General features: G+C 44.0%; 1 protein-coding gene across 2 annotated transcripts in view; it reads right to left on the bottom strand.

Annotated features, from left to right (window-relative positions):
- The window catches only part of LOC147121072 (protein kinase C epsilon type), a 788,174-nt gene that overhangs the window by 347,930 nt on the left and 418,780 nt on the right, over window positions 1-21,464 (bottom strand). Inside the window, exons 3-4 of one of the 2 annotated variants that reach the window (XM_085980505.1) lie at window positions 6,612-6,677; window positions 2,614-2,773 (exon numbers count right to left, since the gene is read on the bottom strand). In XM_085980505.1, the coding sequence (XP_085836631.1) occupies window positions 2,614-2,773; window positions 6,612-6,677 (226 nt within the window). The remainder of the gene's footprint in view (window positions 1-2,613; window positions 2,774-6,611; window positions 6,678-21,464) is intronic. The other variant, XM_085980511.1, reaches the window with a different exon arrangement.

Raw genomic sequence — 21,464 nt, 5'->3', positions numbered from 1 at the left:
AGGCCTACGTGGCCGACGCCTGTAGCCCCCTCTGCCTCTAGCCAGGGCTGCCCCTCTCACAATGCGTCTGCGAGCCCTGCGGACATGGAGCTGCAGCTCCGCGTTGGCACCCCATGCAACCCCCATCAAATCCTGGCAAACACTCCAATTTCCAAAAGGCCACTTGCAGCGCTCTGGCCTGAGTCCAAAAATACCTGAGCTCTTGCTGCTTGAAACCAGTTAGCTATCCTCCTTGTTGTGTCTCCAGAAATGCGTTGCACAAGAGTGTTTTCTGAAAAAAGGCTGGCCTTTATACTGGAGAGCACGTCCCCTTTAATTTGCGCCCCCCGGGGCCCGCGCTGGTTGTGTTGCGTTCCTTTTTCCAAACGCTCCGGCCGCCAGCCGCACAATGGGGCGGTCCGACTGAAGTTTGGAATCGGGGCGCACAAAGGGCGTTGCACGAGGATGTGACGTCATTTTCTGCGCGCGCATCCGGGCGGGCGCTAAACTTTGCGCCGGCGCTAACGGGCAACTTAATTTGGGGCGGGGCGCAAACTGCGCTGCGCACGGGTGCTACACGCATAGCGCCCGAAAATCACTTCTCTTAAGGCGCTAACTGCTGGCGCTATCAACTGAAAATCTAGCCCTGAATCTATAAATGGACTCTTGTTGTTTAATGTACATGTTAAAGTGTTAATTGTTATTTGAATATTATGGGTACTACTAATCTAAAAGGGGAGGAATTGTAGTGTATGTACCTTTAAGAGACAACTACTTTTACAGCTCCTGTATACTGTAGTACCGGCAGTGACCACACCTGTATATAAGCCTTGCGCATGCCTCTGTACCCCCAGTCTTGAGACTACCCTACTCCAGTAAATACCTGTTGATTGTTAAGTTACAGCATCCGTGTGGTTATTGAAAAACATCATACTCTCAGAATCACGGATCTAACATCCACCTTCTCCTCTGGGCTCCAGGTCTTGCTGCACCATTGCGCAGATGTCTGGCGAAAGTCTGAGCCTCCTTTGGCACTGCTGCTCAGTCATGTTGAGGTAGCTGATCCTCTGTCTGCAGACCCTGTTTTGGGGGCATCTCCTGCGCCGACGTGCTTCCATGCACTGGTGCCTTCTGGCCTGTGCAGCTTCAGGTGGGTGAGCAGCAGCTTGGAGCTCCTGCTGTTGCTCCTGCAGTTGGTGCTGCTGTTGTTCAGGGTTCTGCTACTGCCACGGCTGGTCTTCGTCTGAATCTGATGCCCAGGAGGAAAGGAAATAAATAGTTCCCATTCTTCTGGTATATACCTCAGTTGAGGAAGCGCTCAGTCAAGGTGGGGAGAGGGGTTTCCCAGGAGGTCACACTGGAGATGGGTGTCAGGCTCCAAACTTCCAGAACAATGAGTATGCCTGCTAAACGTTACCCCAGACATGATACAACAAAGTTCTGCCACCTGCAAATGATGATTGGTGAAAACTCCTTTATAATGGTGGAGCTGCAGCTGTTTGTAAGCAGTCCACTTGTGAAGCCGCCAGGATTCACTGGCATGTTTCAGAGGAGGCGTGCAGAACGTGGGAAAAGGGTTAAAATCGGAAAGGCCTTTCAAAATGGGATTGTTAAGGGCCTTAAGGGCCTATCCCGCCTCTTGGAGGTGGGATGGAAACGGGGTCAGAAAACTCGCATGTGGGAAAATTGCTCGGAGGCGGGATGGAAGCGGGATTGGGCCCACCTGCCATTTTTTGCGATTTTAACAACTCACACGCCTCCAATCTCGCCTCCTCGGGCCTGGCAAAAGCGAGCCCATAGAGTACAAAAGCGTGGAAATTATGATGAACCTGTATATAACACTGGTTCGGCCTCAACTGGAATACTGTGTCCAATTCTGGGCACTGCACTTTAGGAAGGATGTGAAGGCCTTGAATGATTCCAGGGATGAGGGACTTCAGATACATGGATAGGCTAGAGAAGCTGGGTTTGTTCTCCTTAGAGCAGAGAAGGTTGAGAGGAGATTTGATAGAGGTGTTCAAAATCATGAGGGGTCTGGACAGAGTAGATAGAGAGAAACTGTTCCCATTGGCAGAATGGTCAAGAACCAGAGAACACAGATTTAAGGTGATTGGCAAAAGAACCAAAGGCGACATAACAAAAAAACTTTTTTACACAGCGAGTGGTTAGGATCTGGAATGTACTGCCTGAAAAGGTACTGGAGGCAGATTCAATCATGGCTTTCAAAAGGGAGTTAAATTCCAGGGCTACGGGGAAAGGGCGGGGGAGTGGAACTAGCTGAGGTGCCCTTGCAGAGAGCCGGCAAGGGCTCGACGGGCTGAATGGCCTTCTTCTGTGCTGTAACCATTCTATGATTCTATGCTCCAACAGAGAACATCCTTGAAAAGTGGGACAAAATTGACACATAATACAACTACCTGACAGTGAGCTTTGTGATGGTAACCTTTTCCTGCTTACCTGCTGCTGCAATCTGCCCAACGTGGCGATTTTAAAGGCAATTCAAGTGACGATCTGACACTAACAGTTTTCACCTTATTAAGAAACATTACCTCAGATCATCTGTGGAAAAGTTGCAACATAATGTAGTGATTCTTCATACTTGGTATTTGCTTTTAACAACACTCTTGCTCTTACCAAATAAAGTCCCGGCAATGTGAACAATATGTTGGCTGTCTAAGGTAGGTGGCCATAAACTTGTGCCCATTGACCTGATGGACCCTGCGCCGTACAGCTCCTTGTCTCTTCCTGGGCCGCATTCGTTCTCTGAACACACGTTCTTCATTTTCTTTTGGTGCTGCAGAGACCAAGAAAATAATTACTGAATATAAATCTGAAGCATTGAGAATAACATCAACTCATGGCTGCCCATTTCCTTGGCCTAAAATCGGCGTGAGACCTTTGGATTTCATGCCATGATCGGCCTTGTTCAAACTGAGTCAGATACCATAGTGGCTTGGGCGAGTTTTCGAAGACCCGGGCACTCACCTAAAACAGGCTTTAGCCACTTTAAATATGCATTTGGGGTCCGACTCCGTTTGTAAGTCCCCAAATGTGAAATTCAGGAACAAATGGGCAGAGCGTGCTCTGTCTAGTTGCACCAGGCGTAGGGGCAGCCTAACCAGCAATCCTTAAAACAACAGCTGGAGGCTGCTCAAACCAAGGCACAGGAAATGTTCCGTTTTTTATTTTTTGTGGGCCCACAAAAAAGCTGCAGTTCATTGCTGGCACATTCGAGGACCCCCTGCCCCTGGGATGGCCTCATCCCACACCCCTCTCCCAGATTTCGCCTGTCAGTTAGCTCAGTAAAGGTGCCGGCTGATTGCCTGTCCTCCCCGATCAGCAAACTGCAGCAAGGTGCCCATTTGGCGTCCGCAGCTCACCGGTGGCACTTAAATAAGGCTCGAAGCCAAATTTGGCATGGGCCTCAGGACAAGCATCATTTCTCGGCACTCATCCTTTGTGGAGAATAGCAATTCCAATTTTTTTTTTTAAACTACAGGGTTACTATTCATACTTTCCTGTGGGACACTGATGCACCAATGCAATGTGCCACGGAGTGATAGGCTGGACATTCATACTCATTCCTCAAACGCTGACTCTCCTCATACAGACCTCAGCCAGGCCACTTAGAGGAGGAGCTTCCGCACAGGAAGAGAGAGTGCGAGTTAACACATGGCCGTCTTGAGCTACCCTTAGTTCTAAAGAGATGTTGGTGGAGACCTCAGATTAGACTGTCTACTCATCCTCAGTCAGGGCATGGTGCAATACACTAAAAGATGGGAGAGAAAATATCTAAAAATGGTTAGGCGGAGAGGCAATTGGATTAACATCAACAATAAAAATCAGGGAACAAAGTAATACGCTAAGGCTTGATAAATTTTCCCATATTCTCATTTCATGATATAATTAGAAATAATTTTTGCCAGTGTTACATGACTGAAGCAGATGCATATTTCAACAGGTGCAAGAGGTATTTATTACTAAAAGAGTGAAGCTCATTGGTGCACTTTCTAAGGGCATTGTGTCCAAATAACACTTGGAGCGCAGTTAATTAATCTTATTTTTTAGAACTCATATTTACAGGAGATGCTACAGTTGGCAGGCCCTATTTTCCAAAGCTTGGATTCTTTATGCAACAGTTGTGGAATTTGTGGCTGTACTAAGACTGATCAGGCCCAGTAACTGAGTCAGGATATGCAAAAATCACAATTTAAAAATTACTGGTTAAAAACTGAAGGCCCCAGATACTACATCCCCAATGTTTTAAAAGTTGAATTATAAAATTCACCACGAAGTTGAGTTTTAAGGGGTATATTTCCTCAGATTTCAGAGAACGGATGAAAACATAGCCCTTTTCTTCAAACTAAGATTTAGTACCCCAAAAAAGTTAATTTAAAATCTCTATTTTTTTTCTCTGCATAGCATCACAGTTACATCACTTGAAACACAGCATGATGTTTAGTGTAAATTAATGTTAAAACAGATCATAAATTGCACCAATGTCGCAATCCTGATTCTTGTTAAAAAACAAACTGTAATTTGCAACAGTGCATAAAGTCATACACTTGCAATAAGGGGAATTTAAATAAATATACATAAGGTGTGGCTCATAATCCACATTTTGCACCCAAACAAACAACTGAAAACAAAATATCGCAAAATTTTACATCCGAATCTCTCCCACAATTTATGCTGGCATTCTTCTGAATTGTTCAAAAATGGCACAAATAAGATTCTGCTGGCACAAGACAGGCTCATGCTACAGCTAAAGAGAGAAAAAGAACTGATCAGAAGTGTATCTGTGCTGCCAGAAAAAGTTTTGAAAATAGGGCCTGTGTGTGATACATTGCAGCTCAGTAGCAGGCAGGCATTTAAAAAGCACAAGCGAGCACACTGGAATTCATGTTATCAACCGTCCCAGGTTAAACCTGGATCAAAATCAACACCTCCTCCATTCCAGCTGCAGTTCTTAGCAACCCCCTCCGTGGGTGGCAAACAAATCATTTCAGTATCACAGAGGGTTCTGAATGCATAAGAAGATTTTTAAGTAACAAATATTAAACCTTTCACTATATCCCGCAGAAACCCTTATCTTCGTGCTTGATTTGATACTGTGTTAACGTTTAATCAAACTACACCCACTTCAAGAGTTCTGGAAAGAGGGGATGTTGAACACAGATTAACAGTGGTATAGAAAGAAGCTGATAGTGCAATAGAAGTATTACGTTAAGAAACAAAGGATGGCTCTAGATGAAGTGTGAATTGCGCTGGCAGAATGAAGGACAGCTGCCATGTGGGAGGGAAGAAAAAAAGGCACAAACAAAAAGTGTGGATATGTGATAGGGGCCAAGGTTATGATCTGAAATTGTTGAACTCTATGTTGAGTGCAGAGGGCTGTAGAGTGCCTAACCGAAAGATGAGGTGCTGTTCCTCGAGCTTATGCTGAGCTTCAGTGGAACAATGCAAGAGGCCGAGGACAGTGAGGTCTGAGTGGGAATGGAGCGGTGAATTAAAGTGACAGGCGACCTACTCTTGCCTTGAGTATCTCTCAATGCCTCTTTACTTCTCCTGCCTTACATCCTATCACAGACCTTCCCTTTTGTTCTTTCATCCCCTCCCCCATTTCCCAGCCCCTAAACTTGCTTTAAAATTTGTTCCATTTCCTGCTTTTTTTTCCAGTTCGGACGAAAGGTCTTCGACCTGAAACGTTAACTCTGTTTCTCTCTCCACGGATGCTGCCCTGGCCTGCTGAGTTTTTCCAGTGTTTTCTGTTGTTGTTTCAGATTTCCAGCATCTGCAGTATTTTGCTATTGTAGAAGTATTACGTTACTCAGGTGCAACATTTTAAAGTCTATATATACTACAAAACAATCTCTCTGCCAACATTTTAGGATCAGGAATGACAACTTCTCATTATATCTCTCTAAAGAAAAGACAAAAGCACTGCTCTAGAAAGAAAAAGATAGTGTTTGTATCTAATCAATGTGCACAGTCTGCCTGGCATCACTATGGGAACAATCCATCAGGTGAAAGCCACACTATTTTCCACCGAGTTACAACTACGCCTTTGCCATTGCACAACACCAACTACAAGTATCGATCTCAATAATTCAGCATCGCAATGAATACGTCTTCAAGTAGCGTGTGAGAAAAATACATCAAGTTTTAATCAAATACACAATTACATGGAAACTTTCCACAGCAATAAAAACATTAAAACAAGATGGTGCTTATAGGAGATTAGAATATTCTATATAAAAGAATATCAAATGTAACTTGAGCATGATAAGGCTGCACAATAATACTGGTCATGATATGACAGCAGAGTGGATGCACTACGACTATTTCCTCTTTGTTTTCTATACTCTCCTGTGCTGTCTGTTATAAATCAATAAAAATCTGAGTCACAATAAAAGACGAGTTGAAATAATTGCAAAACTATCATTTAAGAGTTAAAAGGTGGAGCCTTGCAGTAGCTGCGAAAGGTAAGAAAGGTGATTCTAAAGAGCCGTGAAGCATCTGGTGTATCTATCATTAAGTTGCAAAATGGTGCATTAGTTTTACAGGCCATTAAATCACAAAACAGATTCAAAATTTCAAGTGTTTGTGCCTTTTGACAAAAAATACCCTACCTGATTTTTGGAGACCAGATTGAGGAGCAGTTCCCAGCATGCCCATTTCCGAAAGGAAACCAGTGCCTGATGAGAGGAAGTCACTTGTGAAGTTTGGTTAAAATCTACTAAAAAGATTTTTTAACTTACTGAGGTGAAAAGGCAATGTTTATGTGTACAAGGACATACAGTTTGTAATATAACCACTTTCAAGAGGAACGTGGTGTTGGATGAGAGGAAATCACTGGAGAAGTGTAATTAAAATTTAATAAAGCAACTTTTTTCGTTGCTGAGCTGAGACGCCAGAGTTTGTGTACTCATGCACACATGCGTATATTCTCTCCAATGTTCCCATTTGGAATAGAAGCCAGATGGTCAATTTTAACTACCGGCGGAAAATAGGCAGGCGGCCGGCACCTGTTCTCGTCGGCAGGAGGCCTGAGCCATTTAGAAACCTGGCTCTCATTTCCATTCCGCCAGTGAGCTCCAGGCGCTACAACGGGGATCCCGCTTCAGCTCACCGCTTCTGGGAGGGCAGGAAACTGGCCAGCTCCCCCACTGAGCCGGCAAACAGTCGAAAGCGATCCCGGGGGTGGGGGAGGGAGAGAGGAGAGGCCCGAATGTGCTGCCAGCAGCCCAGATGTTCGGTGTAGGCCCAGGAGGAACACTCCTGCTTCTCCTGGCCCCACCAAAAGAATGAAATTGGGTATTTCGTGAGCAGCCTCCAGCTGTCCCTTTAAGGACCCCTGCTTAGGCCGCCCCATTTGTACCACAAAATTGCAAGCAGGGTCTGGCAATGTTCCCCCAATTTGCATACTTTAACACGGCTCCTGCCCAATTCAGGTGGGGGGGGTCTGCGTCACCCTTGTAAAGACCCTGGGCAAAATAGCGAGCAGTAGGATCGAGCTGGTAAGTGCAGCACTCCAATTTTATGGCCGCTATCACCCAATTCCCAGCTGGCAGACCGAGCTAAAGTCAGCCCTATGAAATAAAAATTAAAGTTAAAGATTGATTTTGAGATGGCAAATGAATATTTAACCAAAATGCCATCAGACATTCTGATGGCTTCTAATATGTACATTTTCTTCAAAAGGAAGCCAGAGGGAGACAAAAGGATGCCCAATTAGATCACCTTTCAAAAGGAACCTACTGTCTAATGTAATTGAAGTCATCTTAAAGTACTACAGTGTTTCTGTTGTGATAATAAGTTAGCGTTCACAGGCAGACTGACTGTGCTGTAAACAATGCTCTCAGCCCATACCCATATTTTGAGATATCAAACAAGAGAAGGAATGAAAAACAAACCAATAATTTGGCAAGAGATAAAGAGAGGAATAAATGAGAAGAGAACAAGAACTATAAGCTAAAATTTACTCTTGGTGCTATTAGCATATATGCCAATCTGAGAAAGTAGTAAAAGCTGCCCCAAAAAGTTGACAGCTCAAAAATAGCCCTGAATATAGGCTAATGACATGTAGTTACACTTAGAATACAGTGGGGAATGGGCTTTTCATATCTTAAATTGCAAGTACATTCCAGCACTTGTATAACAGAAGATTGTGGCAGAAATTGTCAGGATTTTGCCCTATTTCTTGTGATGTAATTGCAGGCTGTTATGGATGTGTATTGGTATTCCCTTTTGCTAAATCGTAGGGCATTTTCTAAATGAATGTTAAATGGTGAATCAGATTTATCTTGTGATAAGCCTCTCATTAGTTTCATACATTCCTGGAGACAATGGGCCGTAATTTGCAACCCCTACGGGTGCGTACGAGCTGTGCACGCGCCCGTCGGGGCCGCGCAAGTTCCGGGTTTAGGACGGCGAAGCGCATGCGCTAAAACCCAGAACTTGCGATCTCTTGAGAATCTTCTTGACAGATCGCACGCATCCCCGGGAAAAGGACGGAGACTTGGGCTATTTGCCCAGCGAATGCCCGTGAAATTCTTAAGCCCGGTAAGGCCTGCTTTTGCCAGCGTAAGACTTTTAAAGAACAAATACATTTTTTTCAATAATTTATACATTTAAAAACCTGTGAAATAAGGTAGATTTATTTTTAGTCCCTTTAAAATATATAAATGTATTTTTCAAAATATTAAATTTTTGTTTTAAATATTTAATTAAATGACATACAGAATTCTCGTAAGTATTAATGGGGATCCCTTTCTTTCATTGGTTAGGCCAGCCCACATAATCCCAGGGACGCTTGCGAACCGCCTGCTCCCCTGGGATACGTGGGCCTCTACGCATGTCTATGCATAGAGGCCCGGGAACGCAAGTGTCCGAACCTCCAGGACCATCAGATAGGTTTGTAGATGTTTTGCTGGTCGGAGGCATCCGCCTGCGGGAACCCTCTGGCCGCAAATTCAGGGCCTCTATAGTCCAGCTGGTGTTTGAAATGTCAAGGTAATGCACGCTTGCCCTCTCTCAAACACCTTACTGGTGCTACGATGTACAACACTACCGTAATTCTGGCTCACTAGCAATAACAGTATTTTGCGCTTTCAGAGGGAACAGATTCATTTTTCAAAATGGATGATTTTGGCAGTAGTTCTTCAAAACAATGCTGCTTGGAATTAACACATGCACACACGAAAAATAAATATGCATTGAAATATAAAGTAGCCTAAACACCATCACCCTTTTAAAAATACGATTCGCATTATTATTACAACTGGTGATGTTTCAATATTGTTCATTTATGTAATGTGTTTGAACGTTGTATGCACATGAAAAATCTGATACACACACTGGTCCTCATTTTGCATTGTGGTCAAACTGCTTGCTCCATAGTAAATGAGTTTCACGTATCTCAGTCCTTAAAGCCATTACATCATGTGATAAAACCTCCACGGAATACTTCCAACCAGAGTTGTCAACCCTAAGTCTGTACTACATCCAAGCACCTGATAGATTACATCATCAGGACTTAAATGATCGAAAATAAAATTGGTATGAATAGCATGAAAAAGGAGAAGTCCTCCAGGGTGATAACTAGAGTGTGCTTGACTTCCAATCAGAAGATTACAGGTTTGAGTCTGAGTTGCCCAGCATAACTCATTTACCTCAATGGCATTAGTTCAATTGGCTTTCGCCCATGTCCCTGGATAAAGAAGCACGGACAGGTGATGTGCACCATTTTAAGGTGGGAGGAAATAACCGCCACTGACTGACTCATCTTGTCTATGAGTGCCAACTAATCTCAGAGCAGCATTGACTGCAGCCACAAAGGAAATGGTTGCGCCCTCTTGGCTGGACTGGTTGGCAAACTGGTATTGTTTGAGTGACAATTAGGAGTCCATATGACTGGAAAAAAATTAAGAAAAGACAATATATTGTCCTAGAAAGAGACCTAGTGGCACAATCCATTGGAATAGCAACACACAGTATCATGGAGGGGTAGAATGCCTACTGGCAGCCATGACTGCACATAGGAGATATCTGAGGTGTCAGAAAGCAGAACAAAGGGGCCTTCTCGGAGAGAAATCAGAAGTTGTACAATCCCAATCATTTGTACAGCAACATTGGGAAAGGCCTTAAAACCCTGGCCTGCCTCCTCCTGACCTGCAGAAAGATGCAGAGGCACCTAACATAAGCTGACCAGACATCCCCGTTTTCTGGGGACAGTCTCCGGATTTGGGAATGTGTCCCTGGGCAAACAATGTCCCCGAAAGAGTCCAGGGTTTAAAAATCTCGTTCCTGAGTCTGAATTTTTCAATGCTAATGCACAGAAACTCGTTTCTTGGAGATTCTCTGCCAGTTTGAGTTCAGGAACGAATTCCTGGAGCGGGTTGAATGGAGGCATCAATGGTGGCACCACCTTCCCACAATGCAATGCGGCCAAGAAAAGGCCCTATTTATAGCTCTGGCCGCACTGCACTGTAGGAGATTGAGTCACCTATCAGTGCTTCATCCAATGGTGAGTGGCCGAAGGGTGTGACCTTCAAATGCATGGGAGAAGCCAAGGTTGTGGTGAGAGCTGGTGGGTGAGTGGATTTGATTTACTTTACCTGTATGGTGCATCATGGTTTTTTTATTGAATAAAGGAAGGCAAGCTCTAAATTCTCCCACCGGGAAGAGGTTTGTGAAATAGAAACCTTCTGAGACAGAGGGTGTTTCATGAAAAATCTCAGTCTGTTGAGAACAGATTTAAAATTGAAAAATTTAGGGTATTCAGGGACGAGTAGATAGTATAGCGCTATTGCCAGAACACACACAAGATTTGTGATTCGGTATATCTAAGCTGTGCAGCCGTGCAGCTGTCGGTCGGTCGGTCCAGTGCAGCCTGGGACCAGGCTTTCCAATGTGAAACTCTGAATGGGCTGTGTAGCCTGATAAAGGGGCCACGCACCCAAAAATAAACTGCGGGGGAACATTGCCTGTGTGTCCTCGGATTTGGTTTTGAAAATATGGTCACCCTAGCTTAACAGAGGCCAGGGACTTTAAAATGGGGGCATTAAAATAAAATTTGTATCAAGATGATAGCTTCCTAGGTTTGTTGCTGGTCTCACAAGGCATCAGAAAACAAGGGTTTGTTTGTTCTATGGGAGTAATTCAGTTTTGCATGGACTTGTTAATGCAGTTTGGCAGATAATGTTCCTAATGCAAATTTGAACCAGCTGTGCATATTTCAAAAGTGTAAAAAACAATGTAAAACCAGGAAACTAAATGAACATCCATCCCTCAGGCTTATCAATATGCTATCACAGAACATGATATTAGGCAAGAATTCTTTGGGCCACTTTGGTCCCCAATTTCACATTTTATACCCATGCATTTTAGACACATCAAACAGCATCATGGCAACATTTTTTTTACATTTCTAAAAATGGAACATGGTTCTCAGAAGATTCGAGGTTTAAAACATCTGTATATTTTTTGAAGTGAACAACTCATGTGGCTAGGCTTTTTGTTGTTCTCACTGCAGATGCTTTTTCCCATGAAGAACAATTTCAAAAAAAGGTTGCTGACAGCTTTAGAACAGTCCTGGAATATTAACCAATGACACCTAAAACAAAGTTAGATTGAAAGTGCAGTGGGGTCCAGTTTAATCATAACTTAAGCTGCAGGCATGTCCAACATTCAATCATCATTCTTATAACAGGGCAAAACCTCAAGTACACAAACATGCATTTTGCAGCAGTGATGAATTTTAAAATTACTAAAGAACGAGGTGAGAACTGAAGGCATGAGATTTATTTCACCACGAGATCTGCGGGCATTCCCCTCACTCACTTGAAAAGTTTTGACAGTTTACTTGGTGCATTTTCCCGGCATAATGAAGTTAATTGACAACAGGGCTCCCACAATGGCTCAGTGTGTTTATCTAGGGAGTAGCTGAGCCACAGAGACCACAACGTTCTCTCATTTGACCTCTGTCTCTGCTGAGTTGGCTGATCTCAACCGGGATGACGCTAGGGAGGGGTACAATTGCCTTCACCACTCCTGGTTTAGAGAGAGTAAAATCGGGCAGCTTACTGCTTCTGATCACCAGCTGGAAGTGCTTGTGTCTGGGGATCAGGTTAGGACAGGATCAGGTTTGAACTGTGATGGTCCACCCCAACCTGCAATGGGAAAATCTGCTAACATTCACTGTCTAGTTTCACGCAGAATCATAGAATAGTACAGCGCAGAAGGAGGCCATTCGGCCCGTCGAGTCTGCGCCAGCTCTTTCGAACAGCAATCCAGTTAGTCCCATTCCCCCGCTCTTTCCCCATATCCCTGCAATTTTTCTTCCTTCAAGTATTTATCCAATTCCCTTCTGTATGTTACTATTGAATCTGTTTGCACCACCCTATCAGGCAGCGCATTCCAAATCCTAACTGCTTGGTGCGTTAAAAATGTTTTCCTCATGTCGCCTCTGGTTCTTCTGCCAATCACCTTAAATCTGTGCCCTCTGGTTATCGACCCTTCAGCCATTAGAAAGAATTTCTCTTTATTTACTCTATCTAAGTCATTCATGGTTTTAAATACTTCTATCAAATCTCCTCTTAGCCTTCTCTGCTCCATGAAGAACAACTCATGCAGAATGGTTAATTGGGTGAGGCACCGACAGCTGTCTACTTGTGGAATCTTATTCTGGGAAAAGTTAGCACCTTGGATTAGGGAGGACATTGTTTTCAGTATTCTGCCATTCAATGGCTACATTGCTGTGTTTGCTGGAACAGCTTCAGTCATTGTGTATTGCTTTTCTTTTTAGTGCTTTGACAGCACACGTACATTTAATTTCCTGAACAGAAAAGGCAGCTCTGCATTTCCTGAACAGGTTATTTCCCACGGTGGTTGCAAAGTCATTAGTATTCAGATCTGGTGGCACCGAGAAGTCAGCTGAGGACGGTGGTGCTAAATTGCGGATATGCTAAGCACAGTGTAATAGTCAGGTGAACCACACACAGTAGCAGAAGGCTATGTGTACATGAACAGCGCAGTAACGAATAAAAATAGACCGTTTCTGTGAGACACAGATTCCCACCTGCGATTCCACCAGCACTGAATACTGGATCGTGCCTCCCTCCAAAAAGAGATGGGAAAACTTGGGTGAAAATTCCTTGGATAGCGATCCCAACGGTTATGCTAGGATCAAGTCCAAGCTGGAGTTTGTGAGCGCCATCATGAGCGTGGCTTCACACCCGCCTGCCTCATGCGACCAGAAAACCTAGAACTACTTGCTGTGGGGAGGTGGGGTGGTCAGTAATCCAGGGAGGCAGCTCAGCCCCTCCCCACCCCACCACAGCCATTTCTTGATCAGCCTCTTTTGTAAGAAGGTAAACCTGATTTTTTTTTTTAAATGCAGCCATTTCTTTGGGGTCCATGCTGCTTCCCTGGCTTGGAACCCACCTGGTACGGTCCACATTTGCCCATCTGGAGGCTCAACTCATTTAACCTACAGGACTCCACAGATACACGGGGATCCGACTGAGGAGGGTGCTGGTTTGAATGTGAGACTTCTCTTTTTATTTCAGGTGGCATGATGCAGGTGTATGGTCCGAGGTTCGGGAGAATTCCTACTCTGTGGTAGGGAAGCAGGTGCCTGCGTCTCAGAAGAAAGTCAGGTAAATTTCTTCAGTAGTTGTAAAAGGGGCTTGTGGTTGTTTCCCCTCATCTGCCTCCAAATAAGCCGTTTTGCTGAACGATGGGTGGCAGAGTATTGAAACGGTCTCCATGACTAAGTGTAAAAGACTAGAAATATCAGCCTATCCCTTCAGATAGATGTGGCTGAAACATCAGCTGTTGAATCAGTATTGCCAGGCTTGTCCTGAGCAGTTTCCTCCTGACATGTACCTGGTACAGTACATGACATTCATCTGCTTGTAACTTACATTGATGGACTCTCTCCAGGTGCAGTCAGGTGTTTGTTATGTTCATTAATAAATAGACATTCTTATTATGAACACAGCTAGCTTTTGCTAGTTACTTTTATTGAGCACATGTGGACTTGTACAGCATCTTGTAGAGGCTTCCATCTTGACTGCTGCCTTGTGGGTAGCCTAGTGCCTCATGGGTAATGTAGTCTTAATATAATATATAGCTGGGTAGTGTAGTCTTATACATACAGCTATATACAGCTCTACTGCTCCACCTAGTGTCCACCACAGAATGACATGTTATTGATCACTACAGTGTTGACACCGGAAAAGAGTCACAGAGGAAATGTGTGTGCAGTGCTATTCTGTAGCAAAATGGATTAGCACCCATTTTCTGGGCACTACTTTGGAGCAGGACAGAGGAAAATCATCCCCCATACAAAAACGTATCACAATGACGCAAATGCAATGGTCCCGATTTTGCTGTAGCAGGACATCTAAGTGAGTCTGCTATTAGTTAGACTTGCCCTTACACATTTAGATTTTTACATTTTTTTGCGTGGCAAGTTGCTGAAAGTGCGGGCTGATAACGACACAGTGAGGGAAACAGGGCATCTGGGATCTGTGTGAACAGGGCAATCAACGGTGTATCTCCTTAACCAATCAGTTTGATGGTTTGTGAAATTAACAGCACAAGGACTGAGAGGCAAGTGTAAATTCGAGTGGGTGAATTCAATGTCACTTCAGGTACAGAAAGAGAAATAAAGTGAGGGAAAGAAAGATTGGAGTAAGAGAGAAAAAAGACAGAAAGGAAAATCAATTTTTTTTTTACATTTTAAAAATCTCTAACAACAAATAAAACCTGAAGGAATGAGACTCTACACTTGTAATTGTTAATTTTCAATGCCAAAGAAGTTGATTGGCAGTAATTACCACTTATCACCTTGTTAAAAGGGTACTTACACTTGAAATTACAAGATTTAACTGTCTGTGGCGAGTTTCATTCGTATCGACCGCGCAAATACAGCAACTTCACGCCATTCAATGCATTTCCATGGTGAGGCAGACAGCGAGATGCCATTTTTTGTGAAGCTAACGGCGGAGTGGCACAACTCAGACAACTTCTGGATATTGCCATTTAACTGCGCATCTGCCCTTGCCTGAGGTTGCCGTGCCATTTGCGCATAAATAACGGCGAGCACCATTAGCCTCACCGTTATTTTGAGAGCAGAATCGGGCCCAATATATCAACGAATAGAGAGCATGACTGACTCGTGACTGAAAGAATAAAAAGGCATTATCTGCCCAAGAAGCTCGCTGACATATCGTGTGACTCTTTCCCTGTGAGAAATAAATGGAATGCATCTCACTACAGAATAAAACCAAATAATCTTCAATTATTTACAATTAGATTAAGCTCTATTGCTTAAAGTGCCTGAGAAGTAAAAGCCAACAGGAATTCACGATGGCACTTTGGGCAGCAGTATCCTGCAAATCAACTGGTTAGTCTACAGATAAATGATTACCGGCGATGCAGGCAAACAGTAACTTTATAGTATTCTCATGTTCAGTATGATGCCATGTGGGGCCCCAGTTAGTCTTAGCAATGTCATCTGACAGCAGTGTTGATCAAACCCAATCACTAGTACAGCTCTGCCTTTGAATGATTTTTCAGCAGCTTCATTCGACAAACTGGATACCTCATGAGTACTCTGATACTGTGGCGGAGCCACTGAATGACTCTGCGCAACTGTACATAATTCCCTTCAACGATGTTCTAACACCAGCCTAAGCCTGTACCATTGTGTTAGACATTACTTCGTTTTGTATATAGTGTTTGTATGCACGGGCCGTGGCCCCTTTAAGAGCGCGGGAAAACGCGGGCAAACGCAATGACGTCATGTCGCAAACCACGTGACTGCCCAGGCAGTCCTCGTGGAAGCTCCATCTTGTTAAGACCTGTTTCGTGGTTCTCCTGTATCAATCTCATCAAACTGTTTGAACTCGTTTAGTTTTACATTAAAGACCTGTTTGATTTGATCTCCTGAGTTGACCTCAGTTATTAGTTAGGAATTCGTCAATTCCTACAATACTACATTTATACAAGCCTTAAACCAGACTGACATATAACACTTTAATGACCTGGTCACTCAAGAATGTAAGAAAAGTGAGGGATGAGAAAAGGTCATCAAGCTATTGAAACTCATCCTCATATGCACTTGTATGAGACTTTGGGGGGTGAAGAACTGATGCACTGTATGCAGTGCGCAGCATGTCCTGATTTGTATGCCGACAGGGCCGATTTTCACTTTTGGCGGGAGTGGAAAGCTGGCAGCCTGCATTACACCCGCCCATTTCCTTTCCCTACTGAAGTCAGTTGTCCACCTCCTCCAAAAGTAAAAATGACCCCTAATGACTCGAATAATAATAATCATGGAATGACTGTCAGTCTCAAGACATCTCAAACCCACTTCACAATTTCTTGTGAGGCAGTTCCATGCACCCACAGTATATGTTACTCATGTTATGCTCCATATTGCAATTAACTTTAAATGTAATCGGAGGCAGTATTAACTGAACAGGAACATACAGCTGAAATCATTTATTGAACACAAACTAATACAGTTGGTGAAATTGGAAGAAAGAAACCTCTGCATTTTTAAAATTAAATTATTTGTTCCTTCAGGAAAAGATACATAACATATTAAAAATCTTGTGTCTGTGCATATTTTCTACAAAATCTACTTCCTGTTGCCACATTTTTGTGTGAACTTTTCCCATTATATTTTCCTTTGTCCATATTTATATCGGAATATGCCTACATAAACTTTTCATGCTGTAATTACATCCTCCTGCCAGTGGCAGTGCTGTAATGCCTCAGATTTGCCTCTCCCATTGACTTATCTCTACATCAATGTTCCCTCTTATTTTTTTTTCAGCGCGCGGGCCCATTCAAATGTTCGCGCAAGCACGGTTTTTCCATACAAAAGCCAGTGAACGGCCTGCGCGGGACCTCAAGGCCACTGCGCACTCCGCAGCTCAACAGGAACATTGCTCTAAATGCCTCATTTACTTACGCCCCACCTTCTAACCCACTTCTCCTTCAGTCTATACTTGGTCTTAAGCCCCCAAGTGGAACACCAATGGGAGATGAACTAGTGCATTCAGCCTTGGCTGAATGGTGCCATTCTTGTCTGAGCCAGAAGGTTATGAGTTCAAGCCCCACGCCAGAGATTTAAGCACATAATCTAGGCTGACAATTCACTGCAGTGTTAAGAAAGTGCTGCACTGATGAAGATGCTCTCTTTCAGATGAGATGTTAAACCATGGCCCCATCTGCCACCTCTCAGATGGATGTAAAAGATCCATGGACAATATTTATCCCACAGCCAACACCAACTATAGTAATCTGGGATGTAATGTTTAAGTTATCCACCAGATGGAGCCAAATATTAAGGGTTCGCATTCACCAGTATTTAAGGTAATGGGTCATGTATTCAATGTCCTGGTACACCAGTTTATACGGTAATGTGGCATTGCATTATGGGTATGACTCAGGTTCATCCTCCATCTTGGCTCGTGCAGTAAGAATTGTGTGCCTTGCCTCCAGCATGTAAGAGCTATGTCTCTCTGCTACACCGTGTAAATAAACAGTTGGGTTTTGTTCCTAATATCTCGCTTTTCTCAGTTTCTGACCTTACCACTCGGATATCACATATTGGTGACGAGGATCAACAGATCACATCTTGACGAGAAAAAAAAAGAGCACTGACTAACGGATCATGGCTGCTACGGTAGGAAAGATCTCTGCTTTTGATGTTCAGACGCAGACCTGGGATGAATACTGTGAGGTGTTGATGCATTTCTTTGAAGCAAATGATATAGATGATGTCGGAAAAAGGAGAGCTATTTTGCTCACTTCCGTGGGAAGTCAGACGTATAGTTTAATGAGAAACTTACGCAGTCCTGCAAAGCCTGGAGACAGATCATTTGCTGACTTAGTGGCCTTGCTAAAGGACCATTTCAATCCCAGACTGAGTGAGATTGTACAGCGTTTCAAATTTAATTCACGGAACAGAAAACCGGGAGAGACTGTATTGGATTATGTAGCGGTGTTGAGAAAATTGGCACACGATTGCAATTACGGCAACAACCTGAAAGACATGCTGAGAGATAGGCTAGTTTGCGGGATAATGGATGATCGAATGCAGCGGAGATTATTGTCTGAGACTGGGCTTACGTATGAAAGAGCGTTGGAACTTGCTCAAGCCATAGAGACAGCGAACCGAGATGTAAAAGAAATACAAGGTTCCGACTGGGCTACTACAAAGCAAATTGCAGGTCAGGTTGTTGTGCACAAGTTAAATATGTGTCAGAAACCACAAAGGGAGCATGTAAAGACATGTTATAAATGCAATGGCGATCACCTGGCGAGGGAATGCAGGTTTCTGGAGGAAAAGTGCCACAAGTGTGGGAAAAAAGGACATATAAAACGTGCATGCAGGGCAAAAGCAACCGTGGAGGAATACAAACCAAAAGGGGGAGGAAAGCAAAACCTAGGAAGAGAAGTGAAAAAACAGGGAGCACATCACATCAGCGGAGAAGGTGAGAAAGAAGACGACATGTTCATAATGCATAGTATGGTAGAGAACATTCCAAAAGTGGATCCTATCACTTTGCAACTGACAGTAAATGACTCTAAGGTCAACTTTGAAGTGGATACAGGATGCGGCGTAACCATAATGAACAAGGAGGAGTACTCAAAATTGTGGAACCGTGCAAAAGTTCCAGAGTAAAAGTCTTGCTCTATGCGAGTGGCGACATTGGGTACAGCTACTGTAACTGTGCAACACAGGGACACCGTGGAACAGCTACCTGTAGTTGTAGTATCGGGTTCCGGACCAAACCTGTTAGGTTGGGGCTGGATACAAGAACTTAAATTAGATTGGGGAGCAATAAATCAAATAGAGGGAGGCAAACAGTTGTCTTTGCAAGAAGTGTTGATTGAACATGAGAACGTGTTCAAGGAAGAACTTGGCACATTTAATGGCCCCCCAGCTAAGATTTATGTAGACAAGGAGACACTGTCAAGGTTTTTTAAACGACCTGTGCAGTATGCCATGAAACCGAAGGTAGAGGTTGAGCTTGATCGTCTTTTGAGAGAGAACATACTGGAACCCGTGAAATGTTCAGAATGGGCAGCTCCCGCTGTACCTGTTTTAAAACCGGACAATTCGGTAAGACTCTGTGGAGATTATAAATTGACAGTAAATAGGGTGTCTAAACTAGAACAGTATCCTATTCCCAAAACAGAGGATCTCTTTGCGAACTTGGCTGGAGGGAAGAAATTCACGAAGCTGGATATGAGTCATGCATACTTGCAGATTACACTAGATGAGGAATCCAAGAAGTATGTAACCATAAATACACACAAGGGTTTGTTTACCTATAACCGCTTACCATTCGGTGTCTCATCTAGTCCAGCTATTTTCCAGAGGACTATCGAGGGTGTACTGCAAGGGATCCCACATGTTTCAATCTATCTGGATGACATTCTGGTGACGGGAAGAACCGACCAGGAGCATCTGAGCACTCTGAGAGAGGTACTACAAAGATTGGATAAGGCTGGGTTACGGCTCAAGAGGAGTAAGTGCACTTTCCTGGGGAATGAGGCCGTGTTCCTGGGACACAGAGTGGACGCCACCGGGCTCCATCCAATCAAGGAGAAGGTACAAGCACTGCAGGAGGCCCCAGCTCCTACCAATGTGACTGAGTTAAAAGCTTACCTGGGACTGCTAAACTATTATAACAGATTTTTACCAAACTTGGCAACAGTGTTAGCACCTCTTCACAAACTTATGCGTAAGGAGACACAGTGGCAGTGGGAAGAGGAACAGAGGGTTTCATGTGAACAGTCCAAGAAACTGATGCTGTCCTCGGATGTGCTGGTTCACTACAATGCAGAGAAAGACATCATTCTCTCTTGTGATGCTTCACCTTACGGGGTGGGGGCGGTTCTTTCACACAGCTTGGAAGATGGAACAGAAAGACCAATAGGGTTTATGTCTCGAACTCTGACACCAGGGGAAAAAAACTATTCCCAGATAGATAAAGAGGGGTTAGCAGTAATGTTTGGGTTGCAGAGGTTTCACAAGTACATATATGGCAGGAAATTCACCATATGCACCTATCATAAACCTCTTCTATCTCTTTTTAATGAAATGAAAGCCGTACCACAGATGGTGTCACCCCGGATCCAGAGGTGGGCAGTGATGTTGAGGGCATATGAGTATGTCATCGTTTACAAGGCGGGCAAGTACCATGGGAACGCAGATGCCTTGAGCCGTCTTCCACTGCCAGGTACACTTATCCGTGCAGCTCCAGAGGACAGAGTTTTGATGTTGGAGGACACGGACATGGCAATTGTGACCGCAGAACAAGTAAGGACATGGACCGGTAAAGATCCAGTACTGTCTAGAGTCCGAGAATATGTGATGAGGGGTTGGCCACAGAAGGGACTGATTTCACACCTTACAGTGTCAGGAAAACAGAGCTGGGTGTGCAGGATGGTTGCGTGTTGTGGGGAGCACGAGTGATTATTCCACAGCCAGCACGACAGTCTATCCTAGGGCAACTACATCAGTGTCATCCTGGAGTTTCGTGTATAAAAGCCTTGGCAAGGAGTTACTTGTGGTGGCCAAAGCTAGATGAGGAGATAGAAAATCTAGTCAAGACATGCAGCACTTGTCAAGTACACAGGAAGGCACCAGCAGCGGCTCCTCTCCACCCCTGGGAGTGGCCGGATAAACCATGGAGAAGATTACATGTAGATTATGCGGGTCCATTCATGGGAAAGATGTTCCTCATAATCATTGATGCCCATTCCAAATGGATGGATGTTTATCCTGTAAATTCTGCTTCATCTAATTACTATAGACTGCCTGCGTAGGAGTTTTAGTAATCAAGGGCTACCGGAGATCGTAGTAAGTGACAATGCCACGTGTTTTGTGAGTACAGAAACAAAAGAGTTCATGAGAAACAATGGCATAGTGCACATGACCTCAGCTCCATATCATCCGTCTTCAAATGGACTTGTGGAGAGAGCCGTACAAACATTTAAGGAGATGATGAAAAAAAGTGCGGAAGGGAGCTTGGCAGCCAAGGTGTCACGAGTTCTGTTCAGCTACAGAATAACACCTCAATCTACCACAGGACTCTCTCCTGCTGAGCTGTCGTTAGGATGTCGACTACGCTCCACTCTTGACCTGGTTCACCCAGACCTAAAAAGGAAGGTGGAAAACCGACAAATCAAACAAAAGGAGAACCATGACAGAAGGACAAAGAGCCGCAATTTTGGAGAAGGAGATGCAGTCCTTACCAGGAATTTCAGTTATGGTCCAAAATGGATTCCTGGCGTCATAGACTCAATGACCGGTCCAGTATCATATACGGTCATGGTGGGAACTGGTCAGGTAGTACGCAGACATGTAGATCAGATACTGACCAGACAAGGGGAAATCGAAATGGAGGTTCCAGAGGAGATGTCGGAGGACAAGTTGGCCTCCAGTTATC

The sequence above is a fragment of the Somniosus microcephalus genome, chromosome 3 (assembly GCF_052327205.1).
Source record: "Somniosus microcephalus isolate GS21.2 chromosome 3, FLI_Smic_1.0, whole genome shotgun sequence".
NCBI classification, from domain to species: Eukaryota; Metazoa; Chordata; class Chondrichthyes; order Squaliformes; family Somniosidae; genus Somniosus; species Somniosus microcephalus.
This window is presented reverse-complemented; position numbering and strand designations above follow the sequence as displayed.